Source organism: Montipora foliosa, chromosome 6 (genome assembly GCF_036669935.1).
Source record: "Montipora foliosa isolate CH-2021 chromosome 6, ASM3666993v2, whole genome shotgun sequence".
NCBI lineage: Eukaryota > Metazoa > Cnidaria > Anthozoa > Scleractinia > Acroporidae > Montipora > Montipora foliosa.
Genome location: NC_090874.1, coordinates 60,269,882 through 60,284,881, shown reverse-complemented (window position 1 = coordinate 60,284,881; position 15,000 = coordinate 60,269,882). Strand labels below are relative to the sequence as shown.

The following is a 15,000-nucleotide window of genomic DNA, read 5'->3' as shown; positions in this document are numbered from 1 at the left end:
AATTTCGTCTTGTGACGTAGTGTTGTGGACAGAATTTGTAATACCCTCACACTAAAAAGGGTTTCTGAGGCGACACAACATGTCGATTGATTCTGAATTGAGTGCTTTTTCAGAATCTTCAAACGACGACGAGAATATTGATGTTTCGGAGGAGGAAGATGAAGACATCGAAGTGGTGTATAGCCCGCCAATACACGCCGTATCAAGACGAGCCACTCGCGGAAGATGATGAAGAAGAAGAAGATCAAGACGAAGAGGCTGATGTACATGGCCTTTCACTTGCAGTATTGGAGTCGAGATACGAGAGAACAGTCGCTGTGAACTCATGGTTCGTATATATAATTGCCATAACACTTAAACACATATTGTGTATTTGATAAATTAAAATACATTGTTGTTTGTAGTCCCACTACTAAACGAGAGGTCACTTTGTTCCTCTAAAATAAGCTTATAAACTTACTTGTAGCGTTTGTTTTACTGTTCAGGTCACGGTGCCAGTGTCAACGATCCAACGACCAGAATTTAGTCCGTGTGCCAGAGTTTCGTTGTTGCAGAGAAGTAGCAAATGCAGCGGCAAAATTGTCTTTCGATAGCTCCATCGAACGCATTAGTTGCTTAACGCAGCACGATGACTATGATGCTCTTACAAACAGGACGGTGCTGCTGCAAGTCGCGCCGCTGCGGAGGGACAAAGATGGCCGAACTTACCGCCGTCGATCTGGGGTCCCAGAAAATGAGTGAGTACGGTCCTATGAATTTCTTTTGAGCTGAAATCCAATTTTCTCTCAGTTACGCTTTTGGGATAACATTACTAATATTGAAAGTTTGCTTTACTGCATCTTTATGTGAGCTTTTATGTTTGTTCTTTGTCTGTAGTTTAATTTTGCCCGACCCCGTAAGCTGCAGGACTTAAAATTTTCCATCGTGCTTAAGTAAAGGCTGTCTGTCTTAAAAACCTTTTTTTCTTGCAGATTCATGTGAGCTGTTTGTTATAGATGGATCATCCGCTGGTTACATGGGCTGGGAAAACACAAGGCAATTGCCAGCCTGTGTATATGACGACATAAGGACACGGTACCAAACCTTGCATAGACAGGCAACAGGCTACAATCCAGCATAAGCTGTAAGCTCATAAAAATGGCTCTTTTAGGAGTCACCGCATCCACGTTAGGTCATGGCCAACAATAATTATTGTGTCAAACAGTAAATTTAGCAAGGATGTCATAAAGGGCCATAACCAGTAGCACCTGTTATTGCTGAGTATGCTTGATTTTCCCTTGATGCTACAAGTGAAATGGCTTGTTGCTGATATAACTTATCCACAAAGTAACAAGTTTTCTAAGGTTGTGGAGAACAAGGCTACAGGTGACACAAAACGTAATGATAGCCCTGTTTAGTATCGGCTTGAGAATAAGTATTAATTTTTGCAATAACAATTGTGGCTGCATTGGCATCAGTGAACACTGAAGAACAGCAAACTGTGAAGAAATTATTTGAGGAATCATTGTTAAGTTTCAAAATATCTAAAAAACGTCCAAGTTCTATAACATATGCTCTGAGGCTGACATTTGGGAAACCTGCTGCATGATTGGCTAAATTTATTTATTGATCTATTTCTTTCTTTCTTTATTTAAGTGTTGACTATTTACTGCCAATGTGTTTGATGCTTCATCTGTCTTTGAATCTACTCAGTAGGACTGCAGATCAGCCTCTGGGTTATGCCCAAACAATAAAGTCAGTTTCTCTTAAGTTCCAAAGACCTTTGATAGTACAATGTAGGTGATGGGCTGTACTCTCAAACTGTTTTCAATCCTGGGTGTGACATGCTCTCTAAGTAAAATAAACCCAGTCACATTTTAGGTTATGACCAATGGCAAATGTACTGAATAAAATGTTATACCACTTTATTTAACATGCACTTAACTGTCTCAAGTGACAAAGACTCAAATAAGTAGAACTCCTTTATTGCACAATTTAGTTGGCTCTGCCAGTGGCTACTGAAAGACTGCAGACTTTTTGTATTTTAAGCTATCAAGCTAAACCACTGTTTTACAAGTCATGATTTTGAGCACAGGTCTCTGTAGTAGAAACAAACACTTAGCTCTTGCTTTGGTATTAGTAATCTGAGTAACACCTCAGTGTACACGAGAAAGTTGTGGGTAAATTTAAAGTGCCCATAACCCCAAAATATTTTTTCGCTAAAATGAATCTTTGCACCTGTTCGAAACGCATGGCAGCCATTTTTTTTTCTAACAAATCCTGCCATTTTATAGGCTTCGAAAGTTGCGAAAATCCAAGCATCTTTTGTTCACGACTGAGTCAGAAGGGGAGTGGGTCTATTCCTGATTTGACGTCACAAACTGATTTACATTGCATTAACTCTTTGTAAAAATGCATGCAAAGTAAATTGTGACGTCAAATCAGGAATAGACCCACTCCCCTTCGGATGGCCGCAATGCATTTCGAACAGGTGCAGATTCATTTTAGCGAAAAAAGTATTTTGGGGTTATGGGCACTTTAAACCAAGTGATAGAGATTTTACAGAATGGAAGACCAATCAGGCACATGTATTCATGGTCCTTGGCAGTGTCCCCTGGGATGACCCCATCTGGGCTCCTTGCATATTTGGCAATTTCTTGTTCTTCCACCTGTTCTTGAATTAGAGGCTACAACTTCATCCGGGACTGTGCTGCTCTGATGCAAACTTTGTTGCTCTGCACCTTCCATGAAAAAAATAAAAATATTCAGTTTAGTGTTTGTACACTTCAACAAAATAATTGAGATAAAGTACAGTAAAGATAGCATTACATCTCTAAAGACATTTATGAGAGAGGAATAAATGATTATCATCAAAGATTATGAGCATTAATTTAGAACTGTGGTAAGCCAAAGATGACCAAAACACCTACTTGGTGGAAAAAGTGAAGTTGTTTTCCGTTTGTGAATCCTCTCTTCATAGAGCTTCACTGCTGCATCTTTGCCCAGTCAGTCACCAAACTGTGTGTTGAGAGGCTGAGGTGCCTTAGATGAATACCTGTCAAAGACTTCTTTCAGTTCAGATTTGGACAATGAGAAGAGCAGTTTCTTCAAAGAGTCAACATAGCCTGCATAAAATCAAAGAGAAATAAACATTATTGCAATTGAAATGGTAGTTAACACATAAATATCACAGAATTAAAATGTAAAATCTGAAAGACTGTCAATCCGCAGTAAGATGCCTAACAAGGTATTGCTAAAGGTGTACTCTGAAGGTATGTCATCTTGTTTTCAACTTTACCATGTACATGTTTACAAGTATATGCTTACATGCAATACCACAGTTTTAAAAAATTCAAAGATCAATGGATTAATAATAATCTTGGTTTGGTTTGAGCTGGAAAAATAAAGCAATTTGTGAGCTGTTAAATGTTTGACTGTTCATAAATATTCCAACATTCAGTGTTACATCTGCATACAATTACAGAAAAGAAGAATGATCAATAAACCATCATAAAATTTGTCATCCTACAGTGTATAAGCTTGATACAATCACATTCCTTCAGGTAAAGGCAAAAAAAAAACTAACTGCCGAAATGCATCGATATGATAAGCTCAACTGTGTTTCAAATACACAGATAGCTTCTATGTTGGCTTATATAATTGGCTCGATTTCCTCACCAGCAGGTAGGCGATAAAAGAGCGTTGCAGAAACAACTACACATGACATTACGGTATAATACCTAAAGAATAAAGGGCATTTTTCTCATTACAGTAAAGCAAACCTACACACAAGAGACGGAAATACGATGTAGTCTTTACACTGGGTGCGATTGGATGTTTATGCAAGAAATAAGCAAAAAGCAACATGTAAGCTTATCTTACCTGTCTTTTACTGCGTTCACTGAGCGCTCCTGGTACTGCACGAACAATGGTATCTAGCGTTGGAACTGCTCCCCGTATTAAAATAGCTCGAATTTGGCTTCCTTCCTCCATACCACTGAGAACTGATAATTTCCACAAATAACAACTATCTTCAAAATGGACAGAACATAGTGACGCATACTTCGATTGTGGCTCAAAATCATGGCGATGTCTTCGGACAAACTTCACCTATTTGTCCCTCGCAGCTGGATCGGCAGGAAACTGATGCATTCGTATTCCCGGAGTGTTGCTCGAATTCGCACAACTTTGATTGTTAGTGCCGCCAGCGACGCAATATCTCCCTCCTCTACGTACTTTCTCACTCGACGCCATATTGCAATTTCGTAGTCTTGTCCACAACACTACGTCATCAGGCCACGTGACCGGACATTTTGGCCGCGCGATTCAAATACCAACTTTAAGAGCAAAATCGCACAACTTTCGGGCGTTATAAAATCGCCAATTTTTTTCAAACATGATTCAAACTTCGGAAAAGTGTCTTCAGAATGTTGAACTTTCAAAATATTAAAAAACTGATTTCGCTTCATATGCACTTTAAAGGACGCGACGAGCTCCACGATTGCATTCCCGACAACAATGGGACGCAGCACACAACTATTATACTGCAGAAAGTCAACACTCATTTCCTTACATTTACACGGATTAAGGGTCATATTGTTAGTGACAGCGTACTGGCTTATGTCTTTAACAATAAAATTAAGAACCGATGCTGAGTTCCTAGGAACTATTTCTACAACTGTCAGGTCATCAACAAACTTAGCTCTAGGTGGCCATGACGATACCAGGTCATTAACCATTACTGCAAAAAGTAATTATAACGGGCCAATATACGTCCCTTGGGGAATTCCTCCATTCAAGACCATAGGAGACGAGGTAGCAGACGAGATAGTAACAAACTGAGACCTACCCTGGAGGAAACAAGCTACCCACCGTAACAAACAATTATGGAGATCAAACTGGGATAGTTTACGTAGTAAGATCTGGTGGTCTATAAGGTCGAATCGAAGCCTTTCCGGAAATCTGCAAAGAACAACCTTGCTAAGCAACCACCCTTATCAAGGGACTCGAGAATTATGTGCAAAGTAAATGCTAATGCGTGAGATGTCGATTTTCCAGCTACAGCAAACCGCTTAGGATCAAGATTATTAATTATAGGGCAAGAAATTCTACAAAGGGTGAAACCCTCCATAACTTTAGCTAACTGACAGGTTAATGACACAGGTCTTATTTCATTTTCGATTGACATTGGGGGCATCTGCTTAGGTAAAGGTCTGACATCCGCGCACTTGAATAACTCCGGTAAATAACCCTCCATAAGGGACGAATTGTACAGATGGGCGACAACAGGAGCAAGCTCGAAGTCAAACCACTTAAGTACAATGTTCGGTATACCGTCGGGACCGGGGGATTCCCTGATCTTTACCCCACGAAGTGCAATTCCAGCTTCCCCAGGAGTTACAAAGAGCTCTCTTGGAATGTTTCTATGATCAACCTCAATATCCATGACATTAGCAGGTGTGAGTGGCACAAAACCAGATGTGAGCTCAGCGAAAAACTTGTTGATCTTTCCGCACAGAGACTCAGTGGTTGAACCATCTAACAATTGGTAAAACCATGACCTATTACTTCCAGATGACCCAGCAAGGTACTTAACGTCTTTCCACCACTTACTTGCATTAGACTCTCTCAGGTGCTTAACTTTTCCATCGTATATAAAAAACCCACTTGGCGTATTTGACCGATCTTTGGACCTTGTTATGTAACAACTTAAACAGAGGAGAGTCTTTTCCGTGCTTGGCCAAACATCTCTGCCTCTTAGATATTAGACTAGTCATCCATGGCTTATCTGAGGTATGAACACGGTGAGGACGAGAAGTAATGATTAACACTCGCCTAATGGCTTTTGTTTTCCGTATACCGAATAAGGAGCAACACCTTTAGAAAAATCACAGGGCAACAGCAGTATTTTTGCGTTGAACGAATGCGTCTTTCCAATCGAAAGGCCTGGAGCGAGCGAGGGTGAAAACGCCTTACAAGCATGTGATTTGTGTGACGCTAGCGCAAAGCGCGCGAGAATTCGAAAACCGACTGTTTTGCAGCCTAAGGGCAAAAAATCATCTATACGGTGATGCGGCCTCATAGCCTTGAAAACGCAATTACTGTTGTATACACTCTGCCATTTTTTTATGGTTACTTTAACCATTTAGTTCAATATGTTTACTCTAATACAGTACTGCATAACTGGCCTCTTAAGCCGAAGAACTTGGAAAAATCTAAAAGAAAAAGACAAAGCTGGGTATTCCGGAAAGAATATTTCCTGTTAACTGGTTAATGTTTGCCTGCCTTCTTCCTTTACCTTTAGCGTTCGAAGGGTAAACCTTCCCCTTCGAACGCCTGCCACGCAGGCTAGTTAAATTAATGTTTATGCGGTTCACAATGTAACCTTATCCTATTGATGCATGACAAAGCCTAGACTTTTATCTTTTGACACACATTACACACAGACATGTATTAAATTTCGTTGTTCAGGTTCATGATTGTGTAAGAATAAAAATGAGGCGGGAATTTCGACTCGACGTTGCTGAGATTTAGCAATTATTCACCAAAGGCGAGATCTAAGGTGGCCCACAAGGGACATGCTGCAAATTAAAGAGTTTCTGCAAATAAGATAAAGTTGCTGCAAATTAAAACATCAAAAGTATGCGCACCCTGAAGGAAGAACAGGTACAAAGCACAGGTCACAGGTCACAGGTCACAGGTCATTGTATATGTTTACCAATCCAAAAACAACCCCAACTGTTTAAAAATGCTAACATTAGGCCTAATTAGGCCCAAGGTTAGCTTTCGGATACTTCCTGTACCGTTAAAATAATGATCCGTGACCTGGATCTGTGACCTGTGACCTGTGTTTTGTACCTCCTTTTCCTTCAGTACGAGCGCATACTTTTGATGTTTTAATTTGCAGCAACTATTTTGAATTTGTATGCAGCAACTTTATTTTATTTGCAGCAACTCTTTAATTTTGCTGCATGTCCCTTGTGGGCCACTGTATTGTCCACGGTTGCTTGCTTGAAAACTGTATCTTGTAACCGGCGAAGAGAGAGAGTCCCTGGGAACGAAGTTGAGTCGCTGCATGCTCTCCCCAGGCCTCTTTCCGCCCTGCTCTCCCTGACCCCGAGTCCCTCTGAACACCCCGACCATAGGCAGCCCTAACCTGCGATCAAGCGTACTTTTCTTGAGACATGGTGGGAAAAGGTACGCGTACTTTTTAGCGCCCTGTCTCAAGAAAAGTACGCTTGATCGCAGGTTAAGGCAGCCCAAGCTCGCGTCACTACAGGCAGCCGTTGAGAATTTAAACGCGTTATAAGACTTTGTATGGGAAATAAAGTACCGTGGATTATGAAGCCTAAAAAATGCTCAATTTGACGTTCATTCAATAAAATGAATAAAAATGACTCACCTCTGGTGTATTCTTGTGCCTTTTGGAGCTTATTTTACCGTTTCGGGAAGTCCGTGTTTTCAATGTTCTAAGACGAAGTCTCGTCTTAGAACATTGGAAACACGGAATTCCCGAAACGGTAAAATAAGCTCCAAAAGAGAGAGAAAGGGGAAGCGAAGTGGCCGCGAACGACCTCGGACGTCTGAGAATCAGGCTACTGTCTGTAGTGACGCGAGTTTGGGCTGCCTATGCCCCGACAAACAAGAATGACCGCTTTTACACTAGAGACGAATGCGTCTGGACGACTTTCAGTTTAGGCAATTTCTTTTAATACGTCTTTTAGTCCGTCCTGTCTAAAGACGTACGAGAGACGATTATACGTCTGGAAGATCTAAATCGTTTCAAAAATGATGTGTTCGAAACTTCAGGGCCCGGTTGTTCGAAAGCCGATTAACTTAATCCAGGATTAGCGGAAACGTTTATTTCATGTTTTCAACTTTTTGGTGAAAGTTTCTGTTTTGCAAGATTGACTTCTTCTAATGTAAAGTTTTCCGAATGTCAGCGTTGAACAGCATTTAGGAGTAGAGAAATAAACTCGTTGGTTAATTTTAATCTGGGATTAGCGTTAATTGGCTTTTGAACAACAGGGCCCGGTTGTTCGAAAGCCGATTAACTTAATCCAGGATTAGCATAAACTTTGGTAAAATGTTTTCAACTTTTAAGTGCATCTTTCTTTCGATTATTTTTGGTTTTCAAGATTGACTTCCTCTAATGTAAAATTTTGCCAAATATCAGCGTTGTACAATATTTGGGAGTAGAGAAATAAACTCCTTGGTAATTTTTAAATCTGGGATTAGCGTTAAGGGCCCACAGACGGATTTTTCGCGCGTTGCTAAGGAAGTGAAATGTTACTTCCGGTAACTGACGTCATCATACCATGAGCTGACAAGAAAACCCACTCACAAGCAAAACCTTGCATACGGAACCTGCGCCCGCAGTGCGCGCGGCAGTCAAAACTGTGCTATCCTGTCAATCATTTGCCCCTTCACCGGAAACAGTGCATTTCGGTTGTTCGTAAATGACATTGTTGTTGATCTACGCAAGGACGCGGTCAAAGTCTTTACTCGCGAAGTTAACTCAAACAAGACGCCTACAAGGGCGTATCCGTGGAATGCGCAAACAGTTAACACAAATTGTCCAGTTACAGTGAACTTCAAGTACAGGTAGACTTCGGAAAATGGCGAAAGATTACTAGAAAGATACATCTGTAATATAACTTAAAGTTTTTTGTTGTAAAAACTCATTACTAATGTTACTAAATTTGCAAATGCAAACAACGAAGCCCTATTAGCAGGTTATCAGGATACGGAATCTTTTATTTATTTATTTTTTGGAAGGCGACTTAATTCAAATCCTACAGTTTTACTTGCTTCGTTAACTCCTTTCATCCAAAAATTACAGGATCAGCCTTAATTCATCCGAAAAACATATTACAAATCACAGTTCAACAACTTATCATCCTGGGCCAGTTGTTCAGAAACTGGGTTTTAAAACGATTTTTATCCTCTACTCCCAAATGCTGTTCAAGGCTGATATTCAGAAAAACTTTACATTAGAAGAAGTCAATCTTGAAAAACAAAAATAAGCAAAGGAAACTGTGACCAAAAAGTTGAAAACATGAAACAAAAGTTTACGCTAATCCTGGATTAAGGCAATTGGCTTTCGAACAACCGGGCCCTGTAATCGACGTCTGGTTCTGTAATCCTGGTTTAGTTCATTGCAAACTGTATAAATTTGCCGTGGCGAAGACAAGAAGACAACATCCGTGCTCTATTTCTCTCAATGCTCAAAAATTCCGTAATTGCGTGTTGTATAGTCCAGTCCAAAGTTCTAATTTTACAATTCCATAATCTCGATTTCAGTAACACAATAACTTGAAATCTCGTTAAGAAAAATCCTTAAATCCAGTAGTCCAGTCCGGATTGAGATCGCCAAAACTCTCTCTATCATCGATTCAAAATTCAACAAAAGCTACAAGTAGTAAATAGTTCTCAGAAACTACAACAGTTCGTCCTGATTCTACACTCGAGCTGAACAAAAAACCCAAAAAACCCTTGTCATCGTTTTCGAGAGAACAGACAAACAGCCGAAACTGTTCTGTGCCTGCCCCTTACAGCACTGAAAAACTACCGTACGTTGTACAATAGTACTTGACCGTAGTCCTTGGCCAAGAAACTAATCTTAGCCAAAAGCCCGAGAAGCGATCAGGATACGGGATAATTAGGTAAAAAAATTGTGGGGATACGGGATTTTTAGTCTGGAGGTGGGGGGGGGGGGGAGGGTAGGATTGAGGAGATACGGGATATTTTTTAAAGTAAGAACGCATTGCGTGTGGTAGTGCAGTAACTTGACAGTGTTTTTTTCCATAACTGTCAACTGAGCGGCGTTTTGTTTTTTCCAGGAGATTCAAGTCCTTGCACGATATGTAGCTCTAATAGTACACGACATTGTTTGGTATCGTAAATCATTACGGTGCCATGGTAGACATCTTTGCTATATACCCTCTAAGAAGACATGTGGTTCAGTAAAATACTAAGCCCAGAACGATTGAAGAAAATAACAGGAAATCGAGAAACATTTGGCTTCAAAGCCGATATGTTGATGATTTACAACTTCTTTTTCACCACAAGCTTAAGCGTGTACTCTGAGCTTCTGACACCTTTCCAAGACTAATGTTACTAAATTTTTTCCCCTTTCCAGCGGGGTTAGTATCTGGATGGGGGACGTTAAAATATGCGACTTTTGCTGTCAGGAACATACGCTCAAAAATTCTATTTTAACGCTCAAAAATGCGAACAAAGCAAGGTACAGATTTTGCTAGCCTGCTTTATGCAAAACAAATATTGAGGAAAAAGTAAATAAATATTAATATGTAGTTTTTAAGGAGAGCAGAAGGAACTTTTAGGAACTGTCGATCGAGAATAAAACAATTTGCCATCAGCGAAAAACATTTCGGGAGATTTTTGTTACGTTCCATCAGAGTTCAATTTTTCTTTCGTACTTTTGGTCATACAAGTAAAATCGCAAAATCGGAAGTGACATCGATTTGAGCGGCCGCCTGTGATCAAGTTATACCTTGCGTGTTTACTGACAACTCACGAAACAAAGGATACATCTGTGACAAAATGACGGCATAACACCTGGTTTTTGTTAGTGCGTTTTTTTTTCTTTCAAGTGGTATAAAGTTCGACAAGATCTATGTGCGAATTTAACATAAAGATCACAATCGATCGTTGATGCTAGTCCAAGTGTCAGCTGAAGTTAAGCTCCTCCGAATGAGGTTAGTACTTGGATGGGGGACGGCTGCGAAGTCCCCGTGACCGCGATAGCTAATTCGTTTTTTTTAAACTTGATTTCATTTTTTATCTTGTTTGGCCGTTCAAAGCTATTTTCTTATTTTCTTTCTACGTCAAAACGGCGAACAAACTGGTTCCCAAGAAATATTGGAGTACGTATTCGTTCTATGCAAAATGCTTCTAATGAAGTATTCGTTGTATGCAAAATAATAATGTTCACAGTGGAACACACAAGTACGAAGCAAGATCTAGAAATAACGTAGAAAATTCTCCTTACCTTTAAACCTTGCCTTTCTCATGGCGGGCGGAAAGATTCTATTATAAATGTTTGCTTTCACCAATCCTCGGGGCAGGGAAGTTTGGAAATACCGTAGGGAATATAAATCAATCCACCCGATCGGAGATTAATTCAATATCCGTGGGGTATGCACATTTGTGACTACCAACAAAAATAAAGATTCTTGCCCGGTTTTACGACGCGGATGCCTTTCGGCATTCCACGTAATAAACATCGATACGGTTTTGCCGTCTTCTTGCACTTGATTCGAAAATACCAGCCTGAATTCGTCTTAGAATAGTTAGAAAAAGCACAAATAAAAGCCAAAGAACAAGAGGTCACGTTCGAATTCTGCTCGCCGACAACCCAAGTTTGTTGACAAAAAATTGCCACAAAATGTTTTAAATGCTTTTCTGGCCCTTTATTACTAATGGCGCTCACGTTCATTTTAAATGGAGTATCGGGAAAGAAAAATTGTCAAGCTGATATTTTTTTCGTGTGAACATACATTTTCACGTAGCGAAAATTTGTATAAGCACTACAAAACGTTTACTAACCATTGCCCGAAGGAACACCTTTTAGAAGCTGCAAGGAAGCCGCTGATGAATTTTTTACAAAACCCTCGGCCCCTAACACCGGAAAGCCAGACTTGGAACGTTTTTCAGTGGAAGGCTCGCTAAGGAAGAGTTTCTAGAGCTTGCCCTCCCGCAGGTCGCCAGAAAGGTGCAAACAAGCTGGTTCATGTCTGAAAAGAGCAAGATCTAGAAGGGGCAGTCAAAATTGTGTTTCTTTTATTGTGCGAAAATTTATTTTTCCCTCAATCCCAAATAAGAACTTGCTGTGTCTTGCAATTCAACAGTGAATTGCTATTAGGCCAATAAGAGAATCAACATCAACAAAGAGGCACTCCCAGGGGTTTGGGGAAGAAAAGAACATGGCTAATTTAAACTGGGGAACAGAGTAACATACACACATACATACATAATCTTTATTTAACGTAGGTAGAAACACTTAGCTGAAGCTATTTTGCAGGTTTTCCACTAAATAATATTAAAGAAAAAAAGAAATATATACATAAAAATGTAAGAATATGAATAAAATATCTAGTATCTAAAATTTCAAAATTTAGGTAACTAAAATTTAATGTTCCTCACTGGTTTTTTTAACAATATCAAAATATTTTAGGGAACAAGGGAAGAAAACCAATTTAAATTTTAGGGATCAAAAAGCTGGGAACAAGTTTGAAAGTAATTTGGGGAACAAGGAAACAAAAGCAAATATGTAAAGGGAACAAGGACTCCTCTCCCCAGGAGGGCCTCATCAAATGTTCTGCGTCTATCCAACAGCTCAAACAAGCTATTCCAACAATTTTTGAATGACCAACAAGAAAAGAAGACTCTCTTAGAGAAATAGATTATTTATAATAACACTTTAGCATGCGAAACAATGCTCAGATGCTTACGAGCACCCTCATGCCCATGTTTGTAAAAAAGCACCATGAAGTATTCCTTGTGGCTGGATGGTTTAGGCATTGTTTCATCTTTCAACATTGGGCAAAACCAAATCAACTCCATTCTCAGAGGGCACTGGGGAAAGAAGCTAGAAGAAAAAACTGGCCTTGATCCTATTCTCCAAAGGTAATCTATACAGAATAAGATCATAGAAGGAACACTTTTGAGTGCCAACCTTAAGCCTTTTAAAACAAGCGCAAACAATATTAACAGTCTTTAAATTCACAAAATGTCAAACAGCATATTTTAGCCTCACATTCAATTAGATTTGGCTGCAATGTTCCTTAAAACTATGCAGAACTATTTACCATAAAATGTGGAACATTTCCTGCCTATCTAAATATGCCGCAAAAGGGCTCCAAAAAGCAACCAGTTAAGTTTTTAGATTAAGATACACAATACCTAAAAAATAAATTACTTGATGTGATCAAGACATTGAATGACCAAGCAATAAACAAATGGCAGCAATGTATGTTAGGTTCACAAAGTGGGAAAAAAATATTCCTCAACTGATGTTTCAATATGCATTTAAATAAATTTTCTATCAACAATTCAAGAGACTGACTTTTCACTGGTATTGATTTACATTTCCATGATAAGTTTGAAAGTGAATCTGGCAACCACAGTGCCCTATGAAATGGGAAATAACTTAAACAAACTCTTTAAACTAACATTTTACAAGGGACACCATTATTGAAGCCCTGCGAAGAACAAAGATTAAATTGAAAGAAGAGTTGGTCTGGAGTTTATCCACAATGGACAGTTAGTGGCTGCATTCACCAATGTAGAGAACAAACACATCAAGTTTCTTGTCAAGCAACCAGGTGTTCAAGGAGCTATTCAATTTCCAAAGAACTATGGTAGTGTGCAACAGTACCTGGGTGAATTCGGGTACCTGGCCTGAAACTGAAACTTGTGGAGCCAAACAACTTGTTGAGCTAGGTACTTAAACTGGGTAGATAATTATGTCTACAAATATTGTCTATTCAACCAACAGTTTCTCCTAATTTTGTGTAACATTCACTTAATGGTTCCTTAATAAAAAAATCGCTAATTCAATTAAGGATTCAAGTCCTTTGAAATCATCAAAGTTACTTTGTGCCACCAGGAACAAACGAAAAAGTACAAGCACTGAAGACAAACAGCTAACAAAAGGCAGAACTCCGTTTAAAACAGCAAAACGGACCGGGGATCCTCGCGTCACTAAAAAGTGCTGCATGCTACGTAGATGTTTGCAGAACGATCGCAAGTTGTAATCACTGAAAGAAAACTCCAATCCAGATCTGATAGACGATGGTCGTGCAAGACTCACCAAGCACGCGCACATGGAACACCCGACAGGATTGTTTGTTGTCTGGCACAGCAGATGAACGAAAAATTGTTCCCCTCACTATTAAGTTCCAACCCAAGACCAATCTTGCCCAAATACAACAACAATTTGGGCAGCAGGCAAGCTCATCACAAGCCACCGAAGTTGGCATAAAGCTAGCCTCCTACGCAAACGTTCTTACGGGTTCGTCACGCAATCATTCAAACATTTGCGTAGGAGGCTAGCATAAAGCAGCATAGCGCTTCACCTGAAGTTCGATCATGATGGACACAAACAAGAGCTGAAAAAACTTCATATGGTCAGACGACCAAATGTGATTGATCAGTTATCGGACATCAAAGTGCTGAACAGTACAAACCAAGGGATTTCGTCGTAAAAATGTTCACTCAGCAACGTCTTCTTCTTCTACAGAATAAAGTTCAAAAGCGATCCTGGTTGTTAATCACATGCTAGACCAATCCATAAACTGGATAAAGTGGATTGACAAATTGATTGCCAGAACAATGAGTCATTTCTGTCTCGCTGAGTTCAAAGAAGCGACGGTCAAGAGAGTCACAACAGAAGGCTGAGCGAATGTCCACCGATCTAACCAATCAGAATGTAAACAATTGGCGTGACGTCGGATAGCACAAGGATAGCACAGTTTTTCCCTCTCGCTGAATTCTGATTGGTCAGTTTAAATTTCAGTAGCTCTCGCCGTATGCAAGGAAGTCACCGCACAAACTGTTTTTTTCCTCGTCCTTCCTCGCGCTCGTTCTCAGATCAACTGCGCATGCGTAAACGAACTGACTTCCGGTTTGAGAAAAAAGCTAAATTTCCGGCGGTTTTAAATTGAATTAAATTTTTTTTACATGGCACGTTTCATCCCCAAATACAGAATATAGCTAAGCATTGATTTTTAAAATCATCTTTTTTGAAAAAGTTATGGGTATTTCAGTATCGTTTATGTCTTTAAAAAGAACAATTTTCAAAATAAAAAGAAAACCATGCTTGGCTGGATGCAAAAACGAATACAAATTATCAAACCATCGATTAAATACCCAAATTGCCTAGCACGGAGACAAGAGAGTTTTCTTTTATTGGTCGCGTGACCATGGGCGTGGTATGATGACGTCATATTTAGGGTCATTGGCTTACAAAAGTTGGAAACTGACCAAAAAATTCGT

General features: G+C 39.6%; 1 protein-coding gene and 1 long non-coding RNA gene across 2 annotated transcripts; one reads left to right on the top strand and one right to left on the bottom strand.

Moving 5' to 3' along the window:
* The first annotated feature begins 37 nt into the window (after positions 1-37).
* On the top strand, positions 38-2,304 carry LOC138007998 (uncharacterized). Its single transcript, XM_068855165.1, has 3 exons — positions 38-328; positions 486-737; positions 972-2,304. Exons 1-3 carry the CDS (start codon positions 141-143, stop codon positions 979-981), a joined length of 450 nt encoding a protein of 149 aa, XP_068711266.1. The 5' UTR covers positions 38-140; the 3' UTR covers positions 982-2,304.
* A 109-nt stretch (positions 2,305-2,413) lies between these two features.
* LOC138007999 (uncharacterized) lies at positions 2,414-4,431 on the bottom strand. The gene is made up of 3 exons (XR_011124151.1): positions 3,862-4,431; positions 2,910-3,104; positions 2,414-2,720 (listed from the first exon to the last, which is right to left on the bottom strand). It is a non-coding gene; the product is annotated as an uncharacterized lncRNA (long non-coding RNA).
* Positions 4,432-15,000: the final 10,569 nt, after the last annotated feature.

Coding starts and splice junctions, on each gene's coding strand:
- LOC138007998 (XM_068855165.1), top strand. CDS start 141: ATGTTTCGGAGGAGGAAGATGAAGACATCGAAGTGGTGTATAGCCCGC. Junction 329..485: donor ACAGTCGCTGTGAACTCATG/GTTCGTATATAT, acceptor TTTACTGTTCAG/GTCACGGTGCCAGTGTCAAC.